At 36.2% G+C, this 24,793-nt stretch overlaps 3 protein-coding genes across 5 annotated transcripts; all 3 read right to left on the reverse strand.

Annotated features, from left to right (window-relative positions):
* Nucleotides 1-168: 168 nt before the first annotated feature.
* On the reverse strand, nt 169-8,188 carry LOC110995857 (poly [ADP-ribose] polymerase). The gene is made up of 20 exons (XM_045630438.1): nt 7,951-8,188; nt 7,317-7,455; nt 7,022-7,173; nt 6,758-6,939; nt 5,519-5,816; nt 5,302-5,404; nt 4,502-4,679; nt 4,072-4,291; nt 3,890-4,000; nt 3,285-3,396; nt 3,028-3,193; nt 2,797-2,950; nt 2,571-2,732; nt 2,176-2,312; nt 1,966-2,102; nt 1,709-1,866; nt 1,522-1,642; nt 1,291-1,450; nt 621-809; nt 169-323 (listed from the first exon to the last, which is right to left on the reverse strand). The coding sequence occupies exons 1-20, from the start codon at nt 8,053-8,055 to the stop codon at nt 260-262; spliced, it is 3,048 nt and encodes a 1,015-aa protein (XP_045486394.1). The 5' UTR covers nt 8,056-8,188; the 3' UTR covers nt 169-259.
* A 2,710-nt stretch (nt 8,189-10,898) lies between these two features.
* LOC110995858 (poly [ADP-ribose] polymerase) lies at nt 10,899-21,290 on the reverse strand. The gene is made up of 21 exons (XM_022263224.2): nt 21,004-21,290; nt 20,686-20,850; nt 20,434-20,572; nt 20,047-20,207; nt 17,749-17,930; nt 17,424-17,637; nt 17,236-17,341; nt 16,846-17,029; nt 16,171-16,387; nt 15,962-16,066; nt 15,763-15,865; nt 15,526-15,688; nt 14,859-15,015; nt 14,576-14,749; nt 14,362-14,498; nt 13,454-13,590; nt 13,136-13,296; nt 12,940-13,060; nt 12,699-12,858; nt 12,448-12,624; nt 10,899-12,023 (listed from the first exon to the last, which is right to left on the reverse strand). Exons 2-21 carry the CDS (start codon nt 20,794-20,796, stop codon nt 11,951-11,953), a joined length of 2,982 nt encoding a protein of 993 aa, XP_022118916.2. The 5' UTR covers nt 20,797-20,850; nt 21,004-21,290; the 3' UTR covers nt 10,899-11,950.
* A 1,616-nt stretch (nt 21,291-22,906) lies between these two features.
* LOC110995859 (phospholipid phosphatase 6) lies at nt 22,907-24,554 on the reverse strand. Of its 3 annotated transcripts, none has more exons than XM_022263226.2 (5): nt 24,515-24,554; nt 23,990-24,060; nt 23,763-23,906; nt 23,502-23,601; nt 22,907-23,388 (listed from the first exon to the last, which is right to left on the reverse strand). In XM_022263226.2, the coding sequence occupies exons 2-5, from the start codon at nt 23,996-23,998 to the stop codon at nt 22,994-22,996; spliced, it is 648 nt and encodes a 215-aa protein (XP_022118918.2). In that variant the 5' UTR covers nt 23,999-24,060; nt 24,515-24,554; the 3' UTR covers nt 22,907-22,993. The 3 variants fall into 3 exon arrangements, with proteins under 3 accessions (XP_022118918.2, XP_022118917.2, XP_022118919.2); XM_022263225.2 differs by lacking the exon at nt 24,515-24,554 and adding an exon at nt 24,319-24,508; XM_022263227.2 differs by lacking the exons at nt 23,990-24,060; nt 24,515-24,554 and adding an exon at nt 24,319-24,508.
* Between the last annotated feature and the right edge of the window lie 239 nt (nt 24,555-24,793).

Raw genomic sequence — 24,793 nt, forward strand, 5'->3', positions numbered from 1 at the left:
TAATTGATATATATATATATATATGGACTTAAAAATTTGACGTTACTAAACGTTGTTAAATGAGGAATACTCAATAAAACACGAAATCGCATTTATATTTTATTGTAAGTCCATGAATAGACAGCTACTTAAGATCACACAGAACTAGAAAGTGAAAAATAAAACAGCAGTTGCTTTAAAATTGGATTTATATAATTACTATAAGTCAGTGAAACATAATATTATTTTAAAAGTAAATATAGCACCAAAATATCACAGTTCATAATATTTGTAATTGCACCAAGTACTTTAAATTTACTTGCGCTTCGTCGTAAACGATATATCTGGGAGGAATATTTAGGAAATAAATACTGATAATAATAAAGATTCATTACATACGGTACGTCAAAGAGTTTGAATGGAGTGGTTACCAAACAGGCTCGTTTGAATTATTACTTGTAATACTAAGGTTAAGATAAATACGTGAGCGATTGACGTCTTCGTATTTCGATTTCGTTAGCTAATGACGCGCATTAATATACTGACCGACCACAATTCAAAATCCCTGTAATCTCGGCCTTTTTCTGTAAAACTGGACGAATGGGCGTCATGAACATGAGAAGATTAAGGCAAAAGGATACTCGTTGTGCACCAGTACAAGTTTGTCGGGGTCGTCTCTCGTGTTAGGAACTATGGCGCCAAGCGGGACTTCCGTGCCGTCGGCTAAAATCTCCGATGCGGCGGGATCCGGTTGAAAACGGCCCACGCCCCAGACCGAGTTCATACCTTGCGGTAGCTCGGTGACCGGCTCCCTGACGGTACAACGTTTCCTAGAAAATGTTTACTAATAAATAGAACGTCACCAACGGAAATATTGAATAACTTTATTTGTGCATCTCAATTTTATTCAATATCAAGACGGTAGATAAGTGGTGCTCAATTATCCACTACTTTTAATGGTCCAGGGAATAGGCTGTCTCGCTCTTACAACTTATTTGCAAACATTGATGTGTTTTACAAGTCAACCAACTTACTGTAATTTTGTTTTGAAGGCTCTTAAGGTGGTTTAAGTTTTCATTTTTTTTCTTAATTACTGTTATTTTTTATCTTTCAGTTTTTTTTTTGTGGTTGTATTTTCCTTTGAAATATTGCAACAACAACAACATTGAAACAACTTTGAATGATTTATTAATGATCTGTGTTAAATTTGTGATGTCATATTTTATTGTATTTGTTAGGATACACAATGTTTTAGAATGTATATATAAATAAATAAATATTAATTAGCTAGCGGGAGACGTGTGACCTTACATGTTCCCGAGGGCCACCCGGCACAGGAGCAGCACAGCGGCGGGGTGGTCGGGCGTCGCGTACGCGTATTGCGCGGACTTTGTGACCACGTCGGCGAAGTATATGCCCTTTCCGAACATGTCGCCCGTCCTCTCGACGCCTTCGGGGGCTATGAGAAGTCCTGAAATGAAAATCCGCATCACCTCACCGAGGATATTTCGATAGACGTTGTATATCAATGTCGGTGCAAACCTTGCAGCAAAATGGCCGCTATGTTGGAGAGCCGGGAGCCGTGCCACAGGAGCTTCCGGTTCGAAAACGCGGCGTAAGGCTCGAAGCGCTCCGCTTCACCCGTTCGCTCGACCTTCAAAATCTGAAAACCGCCGACCTTTAGACAAGTCGACCGCTAGAGCCGATTCGCGGACCGGAGAGACCTCACCTGATCGACCTTCAGTTTGAAGAAATGGGCCGAAGACTGACTGTTCGTCAAGTACTGCAAGATGGTGCCGTATTCCGGGGAATCGGTATCGAGAGGCACAATTTCGGTCTTCAGCTTCAAGTAATACTGTTCCATGAGGCCGATTTTCACATCCATCTCTAAAAAACATTTTTAAGCCGGAGAAGATTACGTCATAATATTAAATCTAGATAGAAAAATTAAAACGGTTCAAACGGTCGAAATAGAAAAAGGTATACCTTCGTGCAATATTTTATAGGAAACGTGGGTCTTAGAAAGATCGTCGAGCATGTACATCTTCGACCTGATCAAATCCACTTTATCCAGCATAATCAACTCTTTGAAGTTGCCTTTGTGCGGTATTTTGGTGTAGAATCTATAAAAGAAATCGGTAAGCGAAAGCATTAATTATCCGCCTCACAGAACTGAAAATATGTCTCTCGACTCACCTCGTGGACAATTCTTCAATCCTCAAATAGTCTTCCCGCCCTTCGCTGACGATGGCGTATAGATCGCTCAAAATGCGGAAGCCGGACGAGATCTGCTCCAGCGACAGAACACCCAACGGCATCTTGTCGGTGTCGATCTGAAAGTGGTCCACCGAGAATCGTGTGTTTTTTTAAGTCATAATTAAAAGAATAAATTGTGCTTTTGTTAGTGACCGAACGCCAAGTGACGGACAAATGACAAATTACGAAAACTACAGTTTTACCATAACTTGAAGCGCTTTAATCTTGAGAATTTCTCTCGAAGCAAACCTGCAGGACAACATTAACGTCAAAATCAACATTTGTACGGATCTTCGAGTTAAAACCGATTTCGGTATTGGATAGATCTGACTCACGTCCATGTCGGCGATGGTCTTGTTCATGATGTTCATGTCGAACAGCAGTATCATCAGCTCCTGCACGGCGCGCGGCAACTCGCTCTGCGAGTCGAGACAAAGCCGCTGGGGCTCCCTTTCCGACAGGTCGGCCATTTTGATCAGATCAAACTTGCCATATTTCTGAAACAATTACGAATTGTAAAGAATTGTAAAAACGAAAATACCTTTGTTTAAATTTCTTTACCTTTTGAAAATTGCGTCTCTGACTCCAGAGGTTCCCAGTTTTTTTAAAAAACACGTCCCCGAAGAAAGCTTTCGCCTGCCCTAAATCGTCAAATTCTTTCATGTGGTGCTTCGGTTCGGAACCCGTCGGTCCGTAGCTTCGCATCACGCAGAATCTGAAAGGTCGATCGAGACCCGAATGAGATTTTCGTCACGTTGCAACTCGAATTGGACAATGAGAGGGATGAGAGACCGCTTCTGAACGTCGGCGACCAAGAGCTGCATGGTGTAGCTCGCGTTGGACCCGTGCCTGGCGTCGACGTAGACCCGGTTCAGCGTGGCCGAGTAGGGCTCGCCCTTCTCGCGGTACACGTGGGCCCAACGCTCCAGGCCGGTTCCCATCACCAACGGGATGCCGTCTGAAGAATTCAATAAACCAATCCATCAGCGGACACGAACGTTTTGGATAAACTGAAAGTTAGTGTTAAAGTAGTTTCCAAATTTCCTCACCCTTAACCTTCAGGGTGGATATATGAGGTTTATCCGACTTGAAAATGTAAACACCTCCGGAGACCCGAACCGGCTCTCCTTCTAAGACCTGTCTGGGCACACGCGAATAGATCTGAAAGGGAAATGGTTTTAAGACATTTGGTACAATTTATGAAGTGTATGCGAAGAAATATTTTTACAAACGGGACTTTATTTAGCAGAAGTAAAAATTTAGTTTAAAGAAAAGCCTTTTTAATTGATTGAAATAAAATAATGATAAATTTATAATCATTTTTACATAATTTTAAATTTTTCCGACGTTTCGCGTGGACCACGTAATTATAATTTTTTAATACATCGTTTCAATCCCTTGAAAAAGTGTTTTCTTCAGATGGGTAAAAATTATGTTAATCAAAGACAATACTGAGAACAATTTAATTTTCTCTTTAAAATATTAAGTTTTGGTTAATTTATATTTAAATTATACAAGTAGTTGTTTTGGCTTTGTATATTTTCTGAGTGTTTTCTTTTTTGATATGTATATGTGTAGCCGAAAGGTAATAATTAAATAAGATACGAAATAAAGTGCAAAAGCAAGCTCGTGTGATCATAATCCGTATTCTCACATCTGAAGAGAACTCGGAAATGTTATGCTCCTCTATGAGCTCGATAGACTCGGAGACGGAGAGGGAATCCTTCAGGGATTCTACTTCATCGAGAAACGACGCTAGCACTATCTGTAATTAAAAACACATTACAAGTTTCAATTATTCTTCACCTCCATTAAACTGTTTGATGAGTGACTCACGTGAAAGCCGCCCAACTTGATCCTCTCGGTGAGGGCAGTATTCTTTTGATAATCCTCTTCAGCGGCGATGACGGCCGCCACGGTCTCCGCCAACTTGGAGGCGATGCATCCGCCCAACTTCAGAACGCGACATTTTATGGTTTCTTTGTCTTCTTTATTAGAGATGAGAATATAAAACATTACGTTCTTGAGCGGCGCCGTCGTCGCCTCAATTTTTATTCTGTAAATAATTAGAATAATTCCGCAAATTATGTGGAATCAGCTGCCCACTAAAGTATTTTCGAACCAATTCGACTTAGGATCCTTTAAGAAAAGAAAGCATCAATTCACAAAAGCCAGGTCAAGAGCCTTCTGGCGGCAATGTGGGTCCATGGGCGTCGTATCACTTAACATCAAATGAGCCTCCCATTACATAAAAAAAGACTTTTACCGTTTCGGAGGGGAAGGTTGGGAGTCGTCTGAAGGTTCATCAGAAAAGATCCTGATGCCGATACTGGGTTCGTAATCTTTGAATGCAGAGTAATGCTTTAACTCGTCGGGGACAGTGAGAAGAACCCTCTGCGGTGATCTGGTCGTGTATGTGCACCAATAGTATTCACTAATGAAACCTGAAAATCATGAAGTATCTTCTTTATAACATTCCTTATTATAATCCAGTTTACTCGACAGTTAACTGATGGGGAAACGCAGTGGCGTAGCTACCTTGAAAGGCACCAGGTGCGGAATTTGGTGGTGTCACCCCAAAATGTATTGGTTCAAGAAACCCTCAAGCGAAATTAGAGTATTATCACTGAATAAATTCAAGGTTTCGTTAAACGTAAATTAATCTAAGTTTATAGGAACGTAAATTCGTTGGAATTCATTTGCTCAAGTTTATAAAATTGAAGAGAAGAGTGGCGGAGAGTTTCTTGTTCTCTTTGCCACGCCCTATCAAAATCAATTTAACAGCTTTTGACGTTGACGTGTACCTGGTACTTATATAAATAAAGTTAATTTAAGTTCAAGGAATTACATTTGGACTTTTGACAATAAAATGACGAAATTAATATTTTAGGTTTTATAGACACTCTCTCAGCACTTCAATTACTAGTGAAAATCGGAGAATATTAAAAGTTTAAATTGAATCGGCCAGTGGCGTAAGCTTTTTCATGAAACCCTTCTTTATCAGTTTCAACCACTGTGAGGGCATTTTATGAAAACTTAATGAAGTGATTGGAACATAACACAAACCTGAACATTCATAGAAGAACGTCGTTAACCTAAGTTGTCCGTTACATTTAGGGCATGGCTGCAGAGCACCGAAGACCATGCAGTCCGCTAACAGATCTAGAGGCTAAAATAATCATTTAAAGTTCAATATTGATACAAAAAAATATCAATCTAGTAAAGATCTTTCGAGAGACTTCTTTTATGAGTCTCTTATTTATATTCAAAAAAATATAATTACCTCTTCTGTTCCTTTAAACATATAAAGGTTATTCCGTTTACATATGATCTGTAAATCTTGTTTCGATAAAGTTCTCAAACAAGATTTGTATTTGTGAAACAGTTCGTCTTGTACCCTCACAGCCTCACTTTCTAATTCAAATGATGTTTCAGTCTTAACCACTTTAGTATCAATGGCACTATTTTCTTCTATATTTTCTTTGTTTTGTTCATCTTGATATTTAATTTGCTCGATATGCTTGGAACACTTTGATGAGGAAGGTCCAAACTCTGTATGAGGTGGGGCTATGTTATCTTGTCTAAAACAAATTCATGGTTTTACTAAAGTCATCTTGAGTAAAGCACCAACAAAGTTAATATTTGATATGGCATCTGTTTATTTACTCAAGTCATGATAGTATATGAAAGAGTCCCATGAACGTCAAAAACAGTACAGATTAAACATTGAATACTTAACAAAATCCACTCTCCCAATCTCAAGCAACCCTGCTTAGATGATATTTTTGATTGGACCAATATTTCACATAGGAAAGAAAAAACCGCAGAATACTTGGGTGTTAGAATCAGTTATGATTTAAAATGGGAATGTCACATCATGAATATTGTAAAAAGGGCTAATTCCATGCTCAATTTAGTAAGAAAATCATATATATACACGAAAATGCCTTTCACCAAGAACACTCTAAAAGATACATAAACATTACATTAGACCACTATTAGAGTATGCCTTCTGCATTTGGGATCCTTATTTTATAAAGGATATTAGTATGCTTGAATGTGTTCAAAGAAAAGTCACATAAATGATCAGATCACTCAGAAACAAATCTTATGCTGAGCACAAAGCACTTGACCTTAATGATTTAGGAAGTAGGAATTGAGAAGCTCTTTACTTTGAATGAAAATACACATTTGGGGGGAAGACTTTCTTCCAAACCGAGTTGTGCCAGACTGAAATAGGCTTCCGGAAAGTGTAATTAGTGAACCCTCTTTGAACTCTTCTAAAAATAGGATAGATGGTTTCTCCAAATTCATTGTGGATCAGCTTATTTAGCTGCTTGGTGTTTATATAAATAATAATAATATTTGTTAATGCACTAAAAAGCAATCTTGACACATCTTTATTTTCTTGCTTTTTTTCATTAGGACCAATAAAATTAGAACAGTTACCGATCCACCACCCAATATTTAATATGACAAGTGAAACTACTCTATACTAAAATCTAAGTTAAATTTCACATACCTAATAAATTTTTTAACAATTTCTTGATTTCTATTTGTTAAAATCTCAAAACCTGGCAAATGTTCACCACTTCCTGGAAAATTAAATTCATTCCTAACATTTGTAAAACACTTCACATGGTAGTAATATTTGATTTCACCACATTTCTCCTCATATACAATTTTAGAAATCCGCAACTCTTTCTGAAAAAGGAGCAATGTCATTATCGTGACTTTGTGATATTAATACAAGACATTTTTAGATTAATAGGTTTTTAATACATGCCTTTACAATATGAATATTGCAGAGTCTGCATCTGGCTCTAGAATTGTTACACACTTCTACGCCATATTCAGAGAGAATGGCTTTATCTCTTTCATTCAATACCAGACCTAAACTGTCAAAAACAGGAGCAGGGAAATCTTCTGATGGATCAACTGTAAATTATTTATACATATATTAACATTCTGTGGGGACATTGATAATAGCCAATAAAAATGGGTCATCTGACCACATGATGTATAAATCTATATTTAATATTTGGTCACATATAATATTGTAATTGATGTAATAAAAATACCTAGTTTTCCCTTTATTCTTAGTTGGTCATCATGTTTAAGTTTGTTATAATCTTTAAATTTTTGGATTGTTCCTAAACGCTTTCCAGTCTTAAAGAAACATCTTTCATGGTGCCATAATGGTGTATACAAATCTTGTGGCTAAAAAAAAATATTTTAAATTATGAAACAAAATGTGAGTTCGAATTATTTAACGGCATGTCTAACCCATCATAAATGTTTGCATATGCAGTTGTAAAATGTAAACATTAAAATAAACTAAGTTTGAATCAGTTGTGTGCAGTATGCATAACTGTTACACTGTAAGATATAAAATTATATTATATAAGTAATGGGATGCTATTTAGCTACAACAGCTATTTTATACTACTTGAATGGATTTATAATTCATATTTGAAATCACCTCTAAAACGTATAGATAAAAGTTGAGGGGGGTATCAGTTGATGGCTTAACATATCTTGTGCAACTTCGTGTTGTTTATGGTGGGTGTCGGTCCCATAGGACTTTAATCTCGTACCTGAATCTCACCCTGAGGCAATTGCTAACGATATATTTACTTACACAAGTCGCATGATCATAAAATATTTTTGGGTACGGCTTATGTCCGTGTTTATATGTACCTAATTTTTACTTACCTTGATTAGAATTCCAAATCTTATTTCTCCTTTAGTAATATATTCTTTGCATTCTTTACATTTTGATTTTGATGATTTAGCATATTCAACTTGATAATTAAACATTGATACGTATTTAAAAATTCGCTACGCAAAATTGTCACAATCTCACATAAATTAAATAAAAATGGAATAAACGGAGAAATACGCGATAAGCGACCGCAAGTGCCAAGGACACACTTGATTGTAACTTGTGTCTTGTCACTTGTGGTTGTGCTTGTAGTGACTTGTACACTACTATTATAAATCAGGCATCAGCCATTACTATATAGTATATAATATCAAAATTCAAACATATTGCTCGTTCCCGCGTTTTCGAATTTTTTTGATGTTTGATGACAATTGTCTTCTTCAAAATTCTTGAATAGTTTTAGTCTGTTTATTATAATTTCCCCACTGTATTGATTTTTTTGATGAATTTATATAGAACCACGTAAAAGGGATCTATTCTTAACATATCACTCAGAAGGTGAGAGTCATTTCTCATTATGCGCTATATATTCACATTTCACAGGACAAACAATTAAATTATGATAACTTTACGTAATATATTAAATGCAGTACGTTATGTTGTTGTCACAAAAAAAAATTATTTCGATTCGGAAGCATACAATTTTAGGATTTATTTATTTAATGTATGTGGTCACTACAAATAAAACAAAATACCTAATTTACAATTTAAAAGAGGTTCTACGTCACCAACAGGTTTGGATGGTGTTTAGCCTTGTCGAAGTGGCGTGTGGACGCCAACTTTATTCATTGGGCTATATTTTTCCGGAGTCGGGACGTGACGACGCCATCGCCCACTGCACTGGTACAGTAATCTGTGACAAAGGTTATTTCACCAGTGCAATCAGTCCACTCCCTTCCTGGTGGCAGTGCTATGCTATTGCTATCGGGCTTTAGCCAAATGGACAGGCAGGTAAAGAATCAATTTTTCATCACAGGTAATGATTCGGTTTAAAATACCTTCATTATTGTGCGGTTCAGTAATGTACCGCGCGTTTGCTTCAGTCAATTCGTGAGGTACCCATCTTTCAAGCTTTTTATCTTCCCAATTTGCTTCAAGAGAATTAAAACAGTTTTATCACTAACACCGCAGCCTGCAGCTAACTCGGACGTGGTTTGCGATGGATACGCTTCCACAATAGCCTTCAATACTTAATTATCAACTTGGGTCTCAGGCCGTTCACGGGGCTTGTTCTGCAGGTCGAAATTTCCAGAACGAAAATGTTTACTTTTGCAACATGACCGCCATACACATCATTCACCCTTCGAGTCGTTTCCGCAGCACTAGAGCCACGGCGGAACTCGTACTCGTAAATAATGCGATACTTTAAGGTACTGACAGTCGTGCTCAAAAAAAGCATGCTAATAAGCTTGCTTAAAATTAGCATGCTCTGCAAACTGTTCACATTTTCAAGAAATTAGCAAGCTTGATTTAAGTTAAGGACAGACGTACTCATTACTAGCACGAAAGCATGCTTTTATTGAGCAAGTGTTCATTAGTAGCACGTGTGTAAAGTAATGAGCATGCTTATTTAGAGCGTGCTCAAAAATCAAACGACGTTTGATGCCTATTTAGGAGTATGCTTTAAATCAAGCTTGCTTATTTCTGGAAAATGTGAACAGTTTGCAGAGCATGCTAATTTTGAGCAAGCTTATTAGCATGCTTTTTTGAGCACGTCTGTCAGTACCTTAAATCAAGCTTGCTTTTTTCTTGAAAATGTGAACAGTTTGCAGAGCATGCTAATTATAAGCAAGCTTATTAGCATGCTTTTTTTGAGCACATCTGTCAGTACCTTTAAAGCATACTCTTAAATAGGCATGCTCAAAGCAAGGTACGGACAGACGTGCTGTTTGGCACCAGACTTTCGGCCAAAAATTCGGCGTGATACACAGATCTGAGGTTTTTAATTTTAGTTTTAATTATTTTCATTGTTAAACTTGAATCATTCATGTCCTTTTTCTTCTCCCCAACGCGACATATTGTGGGTTTAATTTTCATTAATTACATCAATTAATTGCATAAAATAGTCGTCCGCCGCAGATTGAGACAAAATAGATAAAAGCATGCTAATAAGCAAACATGTTCAGACGTGCTCGGAGCACGCCCCCCACCTACCCGCGCCTCAGGTAGCATGCTCGAAAATCAAACGTCGATTGATTTTTGAGCACGCTCTAAATAAGCATGCTCATTACTTTACACACGTGCTACTAATGAGCACTTGCTCAATAAAAGCATGCTTTCGTGCTAGTAAAGAGCACGTCTGTCCGTACCTTTACCAAAGAGGAGAACATTGTGATTAAAGTGGCCAGTACGAAATACGCCAATTTCATATGTACCTAATATATAAAAATCTTGTATCGCAGTGTTTGTGGCTAAACTCTTCCTAAACGGCTTGACCCATTCTCATGAAATTTTGTATGCATATTGGGTATGTCTGAGAATCGGTCAACATCTATTTTTCATCCGCCTAAATGTTTAGGGTAGTCCACCCCTAAAGATTTTTTTTTAATTTTTAGATTAATTTTAATTTTAAAAAATACATACAACCCTAAATTTTCAACCCTCTACGATCAACCCCTATTTTTTATTATAGATGATATAATAAAACAATGTATAATTGTGCAAAAGGCAGGTTTAGATCTGCTATTAGGTATTTTAAAGAATCAATTTAGATATGTACCTAAATGATCATTGTACTCGGGACTCAAGATTGTTTCAATTCTCGTGCAGCGAGCTCTCATTTCTTTTTGTCCCTTCATTTTTTTTTAATAATTATTTTACCCCTTTATACTGCTTTATTATTGCGATACCAAAATTATCTCCACAGATGGAGTTTCACTATTCATTTTTTCAAACATTGTAGAAATATGAAAAATTCTTAAAACAGAATCAATCAATTAAATCAAAAATAATTTATTCATATAGGTAACACATTGTACACATGAACGTGAACGCAGACAAGAAATATACATTGAATGTTTCTTATTTTACATTTACTGCCAGTTCTCAATTCAAGGGCGTAGAATAGAAGAACTTGCAATAAACTCTCCGCCACTCTTTTTAATAGCCAAGCTTTTTCTTTTACGCAACGTTTGTAAGGATCCGCAAGCACCATATATTTTTTTTACACCATATTGCATAAGACATCTGACTTCCAATGAATATGTATAGAATAGAACGTTAATAAAAAGAGGTTATAGTTGAAAACAATTGTTTTATTTCAAACATTAAGATATCACACATAAACTGATTGTTCATAAACACAAAACACACATTTCAGTTCACAAACACTAATTTAAGCATCTTTATGTTAACATACATATTTAATCAAAATTATGAATGACATTTAGTGTTAACAAAACAATTACAAAATATAACTAAGTAATTTCCAAAAACAATAATCGCTGCCACGTCAACATTAACCAACTTAGGACTAAAGTAGAATCATAATCTAGTAATGGCACATATATACAGTGAAAATTGGTTGAGGCTAATTTTATATTATTCTCCTACACACCTTATTCATAAAAAATAATTCAGTCTCATTGCATTCAACTCAAGTATTAATTTTGAAAAATATTAGTAATGATTAATTTGACAATGTGGTACTTAATATATTTTAATAATATGACATGATGATGTAGTGATTAATATTAAATAATAATAGTGTTATATATAACTTGAGAATATGCGAACTAAAGATTGTACCTGTAACCTTTTTGTACCATATTCTTATAAATTATTATATATCCGACAAATTTAAGATTAAAACAGACATTGTTTTACTAAAACCGTGTAAGACCGAATCTACTTCTGTGAATAAAGGTTAGTTTATAACTAGGAGAATTCAGTTCAAACACTAACTAGGTATGACATGTGTTCCGGTTTCACCTTTATTCTTCCTTTTAATAATTAAGGAACAACAGCATTTAGTAGCAATATATATTCAATTCAATATTTGTAGTTGAACTTCACTTGCAGCAGATACTTCGCGTTGACCTGGGCGACGTCGTATACGATGAATCTAGCAAGGAGTCAAGGTAACTTACTGAGGTGCATAGCTCTATATAATATACAACATATTATTATAACCTCCTTAGGTCTGGCCTCAGAGTTATTATATCTGTTTCATGATCATTTCTCAATCTAATAGGCAAGGTGATCATCCCCCGTGCCTTATACACGCCGTCGACTTTTTGGGTGTAAGGCGAGCCGGAGCCTTGTGAATGTTAAATGCGCATACAGACAGAAAGTCTATTGGTGCACAGCCGAGTATCAGACCTACGACCTTAAGGATGAGAGTCCTATCACGTAGACACTAAGCCATCACTGCTCAAACGTATAATACTTTTCGCTTTTACTTTATAACAAAAGGTAAAATGTATTAATTAAAAAAAACTGTGATTGTGTCACAGTAACAGACAGTAAACTAAGTTTTAAAAGGATACTCGTTATAGAGTAACGATGTTTTTTCTTTCTTCTGAACAGACTTTCCCAGTGGCACAATAACGCCGTCTTCGAGGATTTTGTTCTGGGACGGATCGGGCTCGGTCTGGCCCATACCCCACACGGAGTGAGTGCCGGCCGGTAACTTTGTTATATACTCGGCTTGTTTGCACTTTTTCCTGCGAAAATGATAATTATGTGTTAAACATAATAACTACAATAAATTAAGTAAAAAAGTACAGTCTTGGCTCACATGTCTCCCAAAGCCACTTCGCTAAGCAGCATGAGGCCGACGGGGTTGTTGGTGTTGGTGCAACAATAGTTGGCCGACTTGGAGACCATGTCGGCGAAGTATATACCTTTGCCGAACATATAACCCGTCACGGGCGCTTCGGGCGGCGCTATGCGGAGACCTGCGTCACACATTTTTTACAGATAATCAGTATCCAAAAGGTTCCGACACATTAATAATAAAGTCGAGAAGAATCGGTTACCTTGAGACAGAATGCCGGCAAAGTTAGTAGTCCTGGAGCCGTGCCATAGCAGACGTCTGTTGTGGAGCTTACGGAACGGCTTGTATCGCTTCGCTTCACCTTCGCGCTTCACTTTAAATACCTGTTAAAAGCAACAACTTGCTAAAGAATGGAGCTCTGAGAAGATTGAAAAACAAACGACCTCTTTGGTGGTCACCTCCTGCAATTCGAGGGTATAATTCGTGTGGGTGGCCGCGTGAGTGTTCTTCACGTATTCGGCTATCATCTGATACTCTTCATTACTCTTGTCCAGGGGCTCCAACTCCGTCTTCAACTTCTTGTAGTTAGATTCGATCGCACTCACGCCTTCCTCCTCATCTGAACAAGAAGGATTTTATTGTATATTTCAATAAATAAACATCGAAGATTTTAATCATCATCATCCGGTGTAGTTCAATTCGTACCATTTCTCTTTCTGTGTTCATAACGGGGTCAAGAAATCTACCAAAATTCTGCAAAGCTGGTGAATAATTACCCGAGTTGAGAAGACTGTAGGCGATTTCGATTTCCATCAAGCTGTCCAGCATCTGAATCTTGGTCAAGACCGCCTGCTCGCTGTCCAGCAGCGGGGGATTGTCGAGGCCGAAACTATGCGGCACCACCGTGTAAAATCTGTAACAAACGTTCAAATATCATCTGACAACCACTTTTTTCGAACCGGACTCGTTTCAAGTTTACTTGTGAAAGTTAATTTATCATCGTGTACTTCATACACGAAGAGAAAGACATCACAATATTCAACAGTAACTATTTCTTATGGTACAGGAACTGATATGAAGCAGACCTGTTGTCAAATCACTCGAAGAACAATGAAAATTAATACAATCATATTGTAATATCACATATACTTTTTATTTAATTATTAAATAATTAACAGCTTTATAATTCAATGAGGAGCATGAGTAACGTTTTGAGCGGGACTGTCCATTTTTGCAATTATGAGTCCCAGTTTCCTATTGTTCCTATTTTAACATAATTATTATTTTAAAACAAATTTGTTCTTCTGATAAATATAACTAAACATTTTGGGTTCCTATATATTGTGATTCGTAATTTTTATGCCTTAAAAATTATTTACTTTAAAAAGTATTTTTTTTCCCTTGGCTGCTTATTATTTGACCTTATTTAACTTAAATTACTAGTGACCCGTTGTGGATCAAAGAATAAATTGTCACTTTAAGCATGATGCATGGATACAGAAACATTTTGTAACAAAAACCCTGGGTGAGCAAAAGAGTTTGCCAGTTCTTCTAAACCAATTCCACACCCTTTTGAGATCGGGCAGTGAATGTAAATTAAAACCTCTTTTATTTTTACTGATGTTAATAAGTTTAATTAAGTTACCTACGTAAATAAATAATATTTTGAATGTCCGTAGATTACCTGTTGGTCGAGTCTACAATTTTGCTGTGACTTGCGTTACCCTTTTGAACGAGCGCAAGGAGTTGGGACAACACGTTGTACCCGGATTTAATCTGTTTCTTCGAAAGCTTTCCCAGAGGCATCTTCTCCGTGTCGAGCTGAAAGAGGTCGAGGGCAGTTATAGACACCGATGCTGCCGTAAATACATCAGAAATACCCTTCCGTAGGAGCTTACCTCGAACTCCATCAGCGTCCTTTTCATGGTGTCAATGTCGAATATCATCTGCACGAGGTTCTGGACGGGCAAAGCGAGACCGCACTTCGTATCCACTTTCAACTTGCTTTTGTCCTTCTTCACATTGTCCCCGTCGCCGTAGTCCACCTCGATCGGATAGTAAGCGCCCGGCATCTGTGGACACGTTCTATACGATATTAACACGACATTTTCCACTCTATCCTCACGACCAACCCGGTTTACGATGTCGGAGTATAAATGTCGTCGGCTGTCAACGGCTCACCTTCATGAAATCGTCGCGCATCTCCCAAGGATTTTCAGTTCTCTCCATATACATGTCTTCGAACTTGCGGACGGCGTCATGAAGAGATTTGCAATCCTCGAGTTTGTTGCCCCCGATGGGTGTGCCGATTCTGCCCCACGAACGGAAGAACCAGAATCTACGTAACAATTGGACACAATTTAATATTCTTTTCGCCTCTCATAAACGTGGTTTATATTTATGAGTACGCTTTGGGTGATATTATTTTAAAAAACTGTATCGTGAAACTTTAATTACTAATATATTGATAATATGTTGATAACGAAAGAATAAAATCATAGTAGGGTTAAACAAAAAAAACACACGTAGCAAACTTTTTTTTTAATAATTAAAATCGTTCGAGGTACTAAGCAGTAGTTCCAGAGATTTCGAGCGATTTAGTCTGTAGCTAAAGTATACATTTTCATATTAAGCCTCAGGAATATCCAAAATTAGTTTTGATAAAACAATATTTAAACAATTGTTCATTTTAAACCGCGACCAGCTGAATCAACAATAAATCTTTTAAATCCGCGTGGCATTTTGTGTTTCAAGACTTAATATTGTAGTTAATGTAGTTGTGTGCGGACGACTTTAACGAGAACAGCTTTTTGTCGGATATATAATATAGGATATAGAAAGTACTCACTTCTTCTTGTTATCAGCCTCCAAGACCTGCATCTTATAATACGAGTTCTTGCCGGCGACGACATCCGTCTTCGCGAGTATGACTGTATATTTGGCCCCTTCGGGGTCCACGTACACGTGAGCTTCGTCGGACAGACCCGAGTCGGGGTCGACGGCGGTCCCACCTGAGTGAACCGGTTGAATTTACGACCGAATTGACTACGAAAATCTAAAAAACAATATAAGAAAATAGAAATACCTTTGATTTTCAGTTTAGTGACACCGGACGACTTCACGTAGTTGCTGCCAGACTTTTGAATGGACTTCCCGTCGATCACGTCTTGGGGAACGCGTTTGGTGGGCTGCCATAAGAATATTTCGCCAATTATGTATATAATTATATACGTTTGTAAATATATTATTAGATGACGTATATGTTTAACGGAACGACTACATACATCCGATCCCCAAGGCGCGATATTGTTTTGTTTGATGAGGTCCAGCGTTTGGGAAACGGAACCGCTTTTTGAGTAGATCAAATCGAAAAACTCTTCGTTCACGACCTGCAAATTATCTCCGTTCAAAATTGTGGATCTTAATACATTGCATTGGCTCCTTTCAATATGATTAATAATTCATCGAATAGTCAAATCGAGACGAGTCTCACTTCGATGTCTTCGGCTTGGATGGACTCCATCTTGGCGGCCATTTTCTCCACCTCTTTCTCCGTGGACACGACCGCGGCCAGCGTATCGGTGACTTTGCTCGTGACCAGACCTCCCATTTTTAAAATGCGCTTTTTTATTTCCTCTTTGTCCCCTTTGAATTTTCCGTACAAGAAGAACTGGAGATTCTTAAGCGGTGGAATGGGGAATTTCTTCTCACTAAAAACAGAACAACAGTAAGAAAAACGGTTTTGTATAGGGGGCATACAAGTAGCGGCACGAAACTCTAGCGCTGACCGTTATTGCGCAGAAGTAAAAAATAAGGTACCTGAGGGGGGCTAGCGGAATGAAGAGCGTCGATTGGCTCTCCAGTCGCCTTCCGTCCCCCGCACCACAGTATACATGCGCAGCAATACCCTCCACGTATCGGCCAGCGCTAGAGTTACGTGCCGCTGCCTATACGAGCCTACGGGACGCCCACTTTAGTGGTGCGTTGCCTTTGAGGTAGTAGTATACTCTATCTTTAAACAATTGGTGGATGTAACTTGGATCTCCCTGGAAAGACTACCACCGGGAGGTTTTGCCAGTTTGCTAGTTGGCAAAAGAAGATCTTGTGAAGTGGATGGGAAAAGGCATTATCAGATAGCGACAGTGTACAAATTATTGAATAAAATTACCCTTGCGGTTCCTCCTTTTTGATGATGATGGCTGGAGGAGGTGCAAGCTCAAACAGTCTCTCACCAATTTTTGGTTTGTAGGTCTTAAACACCGATCCCTTTTTGTAACTTGAGGGCACTTTCATCGGCTTCCGTTTCGGTGTCCTGGTTGTGTAGCTGCATTTGGTCCATTCACTTATATTACCTTTGAATTAATTGAACATACATAAAATAGTTTATTCAGAACCTCAAAGGCGATAGTTAAGCTGTTCTACTCAATTGTAGCATAAACTTATAACAAATTGTATGATGTTGATCTTGTAAGAAGATACCTGAGCTCTAATAATAAAAGATTATGTTAGTTATAATGGAATGGCTCATAGTTAACTTCATGGATTAAATAGATATTACCTGTGCACCTATAATTGAAAGTGTCCAAAATAAGCTGACCCTGTTTGCATTCAGGACATGGTTCTAGAGCCCCAAATGCCATCATGTCCGCCAAGTGATCCAAGCACTGAGAACAACCATAATATTATTTTGAAGCCATCTGCTGCCATTTTATCAGAAAACAATAAGAGCTGTTATGTTAAAATCACCTCATCTGGTCCTTTCAGTATCTCTTGTGAATTAGCTTCAAGCAGTTCGTGCAAATCACTTTTGCCAAGTTCACTAAGGCGGCCTCGGTACTTGTGGAACAAATCATTTTGCTTACATAAGTCTTTTTCTAATTGTTTTTCCTTTTTTATTTCTTCTTCATCTTTAGGTTCTGATTTTAACTTCTTTATTGGACCTCCATCAGGACTTATAGGTCTATAGAAATAAGTTGTTAAACATATAAGTTGGAATATGGTCAATCGCAAATAGAAATTAAAATTAACAAATGACAGACTGACAGACATAACATGATGAATTAGTACATACTTAATTTCATTCTTAACCGTGGCTTGATCTTCCTTCCTGAGTTGCTTAAAACCTGGTAGGTCCTCTCCTCCCGCCAAGAATAAAAACTCAGCCTGTCTTTCGGCAAAGCACTTTACATGATGCCAAGCCGGTGCATCACCATATCGGGGATCAAATTCCATTTTAGAAATTCTTACTTCATCCTTTAACAAAACAACAGAATGTTAATTTGATTTATGTTAATTTTAACATAGTTTTATCTGTTGAATCTTTGAGAATTAAAAAACATATTTCCTAAATATATATATTTATTTATTTATTTATTTATTTGGTGCACAAAACACATTATAATCTTTACAAAAATAAACTTAAAACTAATAGTTATGAACAGGATTCTAATGTAAAACCATGTGCACACTGCAAAATTAATGTTACATCAATAAAAGGCTCATAACTAACAAAGGTAACATAGTAAAAAAAAAAAAAACAATAATAATAATAATAATAAGTTCCTCGACACCAATTTAACGTAACGTTAACCAGGACCACAAGGGTCAGCACTTAACCTACGATGGAGGATGTCTTTAACGACACTAATGAATTTATTGATGTTGCGACAGAATATGTCCACAAGTAAGTGGTTGCTCTTTGCCATCTCGTTATATTGACGAGCCATCCTGGTCAAAGGGTTGTAAAAAGAGATGTTATTCTTATAAGTTTGAAGGGAAAATAAATTGACTTCGTTAGCTCTACGGGCACTAAATCTAATGTTAAGGCTAATGTGAGCTAGTAGTTCGGGAGAGTCTATAATGGAGTGAGTGATTTTGTAAAGGTAAACTAAGTCGAAGACTATGCGTCTGGATTCTAATGGTTGAACTTTAAATTTCAGGAGTCTATCGCAATAATTTAAGTTAGACCGGCCAGGTTTTATACGATAACATAAAATTCTGAGAAATTTCCTCTGAATTCGTTCAATATCGTCAATGTGCACCTTATAATTCGGCGACCATATAGGACTACCATATTCTAAAATACTTCTTACGAGGCTGAAGTATAAGTACAAGGTGCTACGAGGATTTTTAAAACCTTTTGTGGATCTAAGAATAAAACCCAGTAGATGGTTTGCTTTAGACGTGATGTGACTATAGTGGGCACGGAATGAAAGCTTGTCATCGAACAGGATACCTAGGTCTTTTGCAACATCTGATCTGTTGACTAATTGACCATCTATGACGTAGTTCCATACGATTTTGTTTCGTTTATTAGTAAACGATATGACAAAACACTTGTCTATATTTAAATACATGTAGTTAGTCTTGCACCATTGTGATACGGTATTGATATCACGCTGTAATGTTAAGCAGTCATCTAAATTAGTAATAGAAGTAAATATTTTCAAGTCATCTGCATATAAGAGACAATTGCAGGACAGTTGTTGAATAAGGTCATTAATAAAAACTACGAAGAATAATGGCCCTAAGTGGGAACCCTGAGGTACTCCCGATGTAACTGCGATAGGTGCAGAGATGAAGCCCTTTAACGCAACCAACTGAGTTCTAGAGTCTAGGTATGAGCAGATCCATCTATATAAACTGCCGTGGATACCATGTGACGCTAACTTATGACAGAGCAGATGGTGATTTACTTTGTCAAAAGCCTTAGAGAAGTCAGTGTAAACAGAGTCAACTTGGCCACCTGTGGCAAACACTTGACAGAGATAGTTTTTGTATTCCAGAAGGTTAGTGACCGTAGACCTGTTTCTAACAAAACCATGTTGCTTGTCTGAAAGAACAGGCTTAAAATGACTGAACAGATGAGTATACATCACTGACTCAAATAATTTAGCAGCGCAAGATAAAATACTTATCGGTCTATAGTTTTTACAATTGGACTTATCACCACTTTTATAAATAGGTATTATGTGGGCAGTTTTCCAGCGCTTAGGAAACACACCACTAGTTAACGATTTATTAAAGAGAACACATAATGGAATGGACAACTCCTTTCCGCAACTTTTTATGAAAATAGGAGGCAGAAGGTCAGGACCTGCCCCTTTGTTAATATCCAAACTATCTATTTTACGTTTGATATCTGTTACCGTAATAGAAAAGCCAGATAATATATTAAAATACGTGTTATTTACAGCACCAGATTGGTCAGTGTATATAGTTTTATTAGTTTTATCGTCAAAAACTGAACCAAAGTATCGCGAAAAAAGGTCACATATCCCCTGACCGTCTGTCTCAGAAGTATTTTCAAGTGTCATGGTGTGAGGCACTGATATATACTGAATTTGAACATTTTAATTTAAAAAAATACCTTGCAAATTTTAATGTCACAGTGTTTGCAAGTAGCTCTACTGGACTTAGCATATTCCACTGAGAAATTAGAAATACCAGGTTGTAATTTTTCTTCTTTTCTCTTTGTACCTTTTCCTTTTTTACCCTTTTCCACTGGCATAATAGCACCACATGAATTTGCTGTAAGAAGTATGAAATAACTCATGTTTCATAAAATACATAGGATTATTATTAGAAATATATACATTAACTTTGTAGCTAGAATAGTATTATGAAATTCAGACTAAATAAGTATAGTGTAAAGTCACTTTAAACAGAGAAGTGTCTCATAATAATAAAAACCTTATTTCTTCCATGGTTTATGAACTTACTTCTACATTGCTGTGTAAGTATAATCTTATCTTACCCAATAGTTCTTTAATTCTTTTCTGATCTTCATTTTTTAGTTTATTAAAATTGCCTATTTCTTGTATGGTTGGACATTTTTTCTTAAACAAACATTTTTCATGGTGCCAATTTGGTTGTTTTCCATCATGAAATGCTGACTAAAATATGATAGTGTGTGTAAAACAAATTAAAATTAATTCAAAGGTAGGCATAATTTTATATTGAATGCATTAGATAGTGTGCTGAACTTGAAATGCCCTGAAATACAAACCTGCACCATTACAGCAATACGTAAAGATCCTTGATCTATTTTCTCTTTGCAACCTTTACAAGCCGCTCGACCGGACTTAGCATACTCTGCTTGATACGGTAAGTCATTCATTTTCGTATGATTAGTTATCGAAGTTCAAATTATACTCAAGAGTCTCTAAACGTGCTGAAATTGAAATAATAAATTAAAACCAGTTCTCACCGGTCACCGGCTCGCAATTGGCCTATCAGAGTATATAATAAAGTAGGGAAAAATGGATAAAACATAAGTCTCTTGTCAAAAAGGCTACATAAATAAACACTAAACTTAGAAACATACATTATCTTCAATTTCGTGCCCTGCTAAAATTTTCAAATCCGATGATTTAACAGTTAAAACATAGTGAATATAACGAGTTTTTTATTTACTTTGAAGTATACATTAGTGATCACCACCACGCGCGAAATATACGCGCCCAACTAGCCAAAGACTACAAATTACAAAAAAGTACAATGCTAAACTGCTAGTCTGCTACTAGCATTTCCTAGACTAGAGTATTGAATATACAACCCCTATGGCTAGTCTCCCTCGGGGTAAATTTAGCAACAATTATTATTAAAATTAACAGTAGTGTAAATTTTATAGATCACATTTGACATCTGTCAGTTTAAGCTTAGTAGTTCGTTAGTAATTTTAGTAGTTTCGTTTGCTGACGTAATATTGTTTTCTATTGAATTTTTACTCAGAGTTTCTTAAATTCCTATTTAAGCGTCGAATATTACGTATATTTTTTTTTTTCGAAGTCTTATTCAATTGTTTAGCTATCATGGGTCGTGGTCAAAAATTAACTGAAATCGAAAGAGAAAAAGTGAATTTTTATTTGGATCAAAAGCTATCTCACCGTGAAATTGCAATAAAAATAGGTCGCAGTCCTAAAGTAGTTAATAATTATGTGAAACATAAAGAAAACTATGGAAAAAACTATAAAGGTCGTACAAAATTGGCTACTTCGTCAAGTGAACGTCGGCTTATTTTACGTGCAGCATTTAATTCTTCCAAGACAGCGCAACAAATTGCGAATGAAGTAAACACCAGCGCATCACTGTCTACCGTGCGACGCATTATAAAGTCATCCGCATAACTTAGAAATCAAGAGGAAACCTCATTTGCGCGATCAACATCAAAAAGCCCGATTGTTATTTGTTAAAATAACAATCGGGCAATGTCTTGGACAAATCAATGGCATAATGTTGTTTTTAGTGATGAAAAAAAATTCAATTTAAATGGTCCAGATGGCAATTCATATTATTTTCACGATCTAAGAAAAGAAGAGCGGGTGTTATCACGTCGTCATTCGGGAGGTGGCTTAGTAATGGTATGGGGGGCGGTTTATTATAAGGGGCCTATTCCAATTTCAATTCTCCGAGGTAAACAAAATTCAGCATTGTATACTAATCTATAAGAAAAAAAGGAAAAAAAAAATTTGTAAATTTTTAAAACACCGGAACTGGATTTTCCAACACGATAATGCCTCTATACATGCGTCACAGGAAACAAAAGCTTGGTTTCAAAAAAGTAAAATTGAAGTTTTAGATTCGCCATCGAACTCTCCGGACTTTTGAATATTATGGAAAATATTTGGGGCTATCTATCTCGCCAGATATTTGCCGGTGGACTCCGGTTTAATAGCAGCGCAGATCTTTAACAAGAAATTCATAAAAATTGGAATAATTTGAATCAAAATTACATACAAAGCATTAAAAACAAATTATAGCCTTATTTATTTGTGTTTTATTTCACTGATGCTATTCAAGTGACGCACCATTTTCACTACTTTAGTGTACAGTTAGTACTATTTATTTATCTTAGTTTTACTTTTTATGATTAAGCTATAGTACGACGCTAATCAAGTTTACTTATGAAGTAAAACAGGCAATTTTGAATATACAACAAAATTTATATTCATTTTGGGGGGGGTGAGGCTATTCAAGTGACTCGGACTGTATACACACATATGTAAATATCATTATAAAGGTCCGAAACCTTTCATTTGGGCAGTCATTGATCACATTGTTAAACCATTTATGTATCTAAATTGTCATAACGCTACTCGAATACCTGACTCATCTTAAAGTTTTTACTAAAAGGTTGGAGTTTGTGTTGTCTTTGATTACTCTTGATGGTACATCTAGTTTATAAGATGGCTGCCATTTGTGCCGTCAGTTAAAATAAAACATCCAGGTTTACAATATAATATTTCATATTATTCAACACAAAAAATACAAAAATTAGTCACTAACAAGTTACACTTTAGAAGATAAAATTGCTCTTAGACATGGAATTCTCCACCATCTCTTTTCTCATCTGATAAAGAGTTAAGAATACTAGTTGATGTACTTTGGGAGAGCCAAATAAGACTTATAAACAGTCCTTCTAGAATTCCTAAGCCAATGCCCGCAAATATGTCCAAGAAGTAGTGTCTTTCAATAAGGACTCTAGATACTGCTACAGATGTAACCCATGCCATCAAAGGCGGATAAAAGATAAATGAGACTGGGTCTACACATATCAGTATAAATGCAATTAAAACTGAACGACTTGCATGCCCAGAAGGAAATGAGTACTTGTCTGGATTTCCTGGTATTAGTTTATTCATTGGTATTGGTCTTCTTCTCCTCACAAACGCTTTTATAATTGCAATTACCACAATATCAAGTAGAAGAGCTGAAAAATAAATCACTGACATTATGGGCAGAACACAAATATATTTTTATTATATTGTTAAAATTCAATTTAATATAATCTGCACTCAAATATAAAAAAATAAACCTATTTACCTATGAGCATATTAACCTGCAGTTGATACAATTCACTATTGTTAAATAACCATATGAATGTGAGCCAACCAGCTAGCCAGATTATTCCATGACATGATATCTGTTAAAAATGAAATATCATTTAATAATTGAGTAGTGATATAAATAATTCAAACAACCACAACACAATATGTATAAAAACAAACACTGCTATGAGTGCATGTGTGATTGGTACATAATTAGGTACAATTTTATTTGAATCTATACTTTTTAGCACATTACCTCTAATAATTTTGAATGATTTCCAAGAGATCTAAGGGCAGTTACTTTTTGAGCATTTTCAACAAATTTCTTGGTAATTTGTACATCACATCTTAATATTTTTTTTAACATTTCTGGAACTTTTCTTTTATCTTCGTCCCCAAGCTAAAAAATGCATATATATTTCAGTCATTTCTCAGTTTTGTAATGCATATTTTCCTAAATATTTCTATAGAAAAATATCTTACCATATCCATGTTCTGAATCTGGTAACGAGAATCTATTTTTGATGGAGAAATGGATCTGGATGTTCTTAAAGCTGCATGCAGAGAAAAATATTTTTGTTACATATAAGATGCAGAAGGTATGATTGCTTATTTTATTTAGTAAGCCTTTATGTTGTTTATCACACAATTTTAAGATTTTTATAGTAATTAGCTAATCAATACGTATATAGTGACGTGTTAAAATAAATAAGTACATCTAAGACATCTAATGATTTATTTTTAGTCAATTCAACCTTAAGATATTAATTAGGTTTTATATACATATATGTATGTGTGTATATATATATCACCTCCGTTTTCTTATGTTTCCCTTAAAAGTTAGATAACCCGGCACGGACCACGAACTTTAAAACTTATTCGTCAGGAATTCCGATTAATTAAATTGATATGAATTTTACAAACGATGGAATTACGAATAAAGAATTATTGTGATGTGATGTCATTCAATCAGCTTATCAACTTGTTACCAGTGATGGCAACACCTACCGTCAATGTTGCCAACGGCACGGGGACTGCCGAGTGCCGACTGATATCTCCATTTTTCACAGCAAAAGTAGACTAATTTCTTTTTTGTTCCCAGTATGACCGCAGTCCGCACCCCCTTGCTGATTCCTTACAATTACTACATGTTCAGTTTCCGACTAAAATCTCCTGCCTTTTACTTTATCCTTTATTGTATTTATAATGCATTATCTTCTTTCATAATCAATTATTATAATATATATTTAAATAAGTAAATATTATCCTTTTAACTAGCTTATCCAT

This window comes from Pieris rapae, chromosome 12 (genome assembly GCF_905147795.1).
Source record: "Pieris rapae chromosome 12, ilPieRapa1.1, whole genome shotgun sequence".
NCBI classification, from domain to species: Eukaryota; Metazoa; Arthropoda; class Insecta; order Lepidoptera; family Pieridae; genus Pieris; species Pieris rapae.

Coding starts and splice junctions, on each gene's coding strand:
- LOC110995858 (XM_022263224.2), bottom strand. CDS start 20,796: ATGAATGACTTACCGTATCAAGCAGAGTATGCTAAGTCCGGTCGAGCG. Junction 17,342..17,423: donor TACTGAAAGGACCAGATGAG/GTGATTTTAACA, acceptor GGTTGTTCTCAG/TGCTTGGATCACTTGGCGGA. Junction 15,689..15,762: donor CACTAAACTGAAAATCAAAG/GTATTTCTATTT, acceptor CGGTTCACTCAG/GTGGGACCGCCGTCGACCCC.
- LOC110995859 (XM_022263226.2), bottom strand. Junction 23,602..23,762: donor ATCATTCAAAATTATTAGAG/GTAATGTGCTAA, acceptor CATTTTTAACAG/ATATCATGTCATGGAATAAT. Junction 23,389..23,501: donor GCAGGTTAATATGCTCATAG/GTAAATAGGTTT, acceptor TTTATTTTTCAG/CTCTTCTACTTGATATTGTG.
- LOC110995857 (XM_045630438.1), bottom strand. CDS start 8,055: ATGTTTAATTATCAAGTTGAATATGCTAAATCATCAAAATCAAAATGT. Junction 6,940..7,021: donor GCAATATTCATATTGTAAAG/GCATGTATTAAA, acceptor CTCCTTTTTCAG/AAAGAGTTGCGGATTTCTAA. Junction 2,103..2,175: donor ATTGAAGAATTGTCCACGAG/GTGAGTCGAGAG, acceptor TTTCTTTTATAG/ATTCTACACCAAAATACCGC.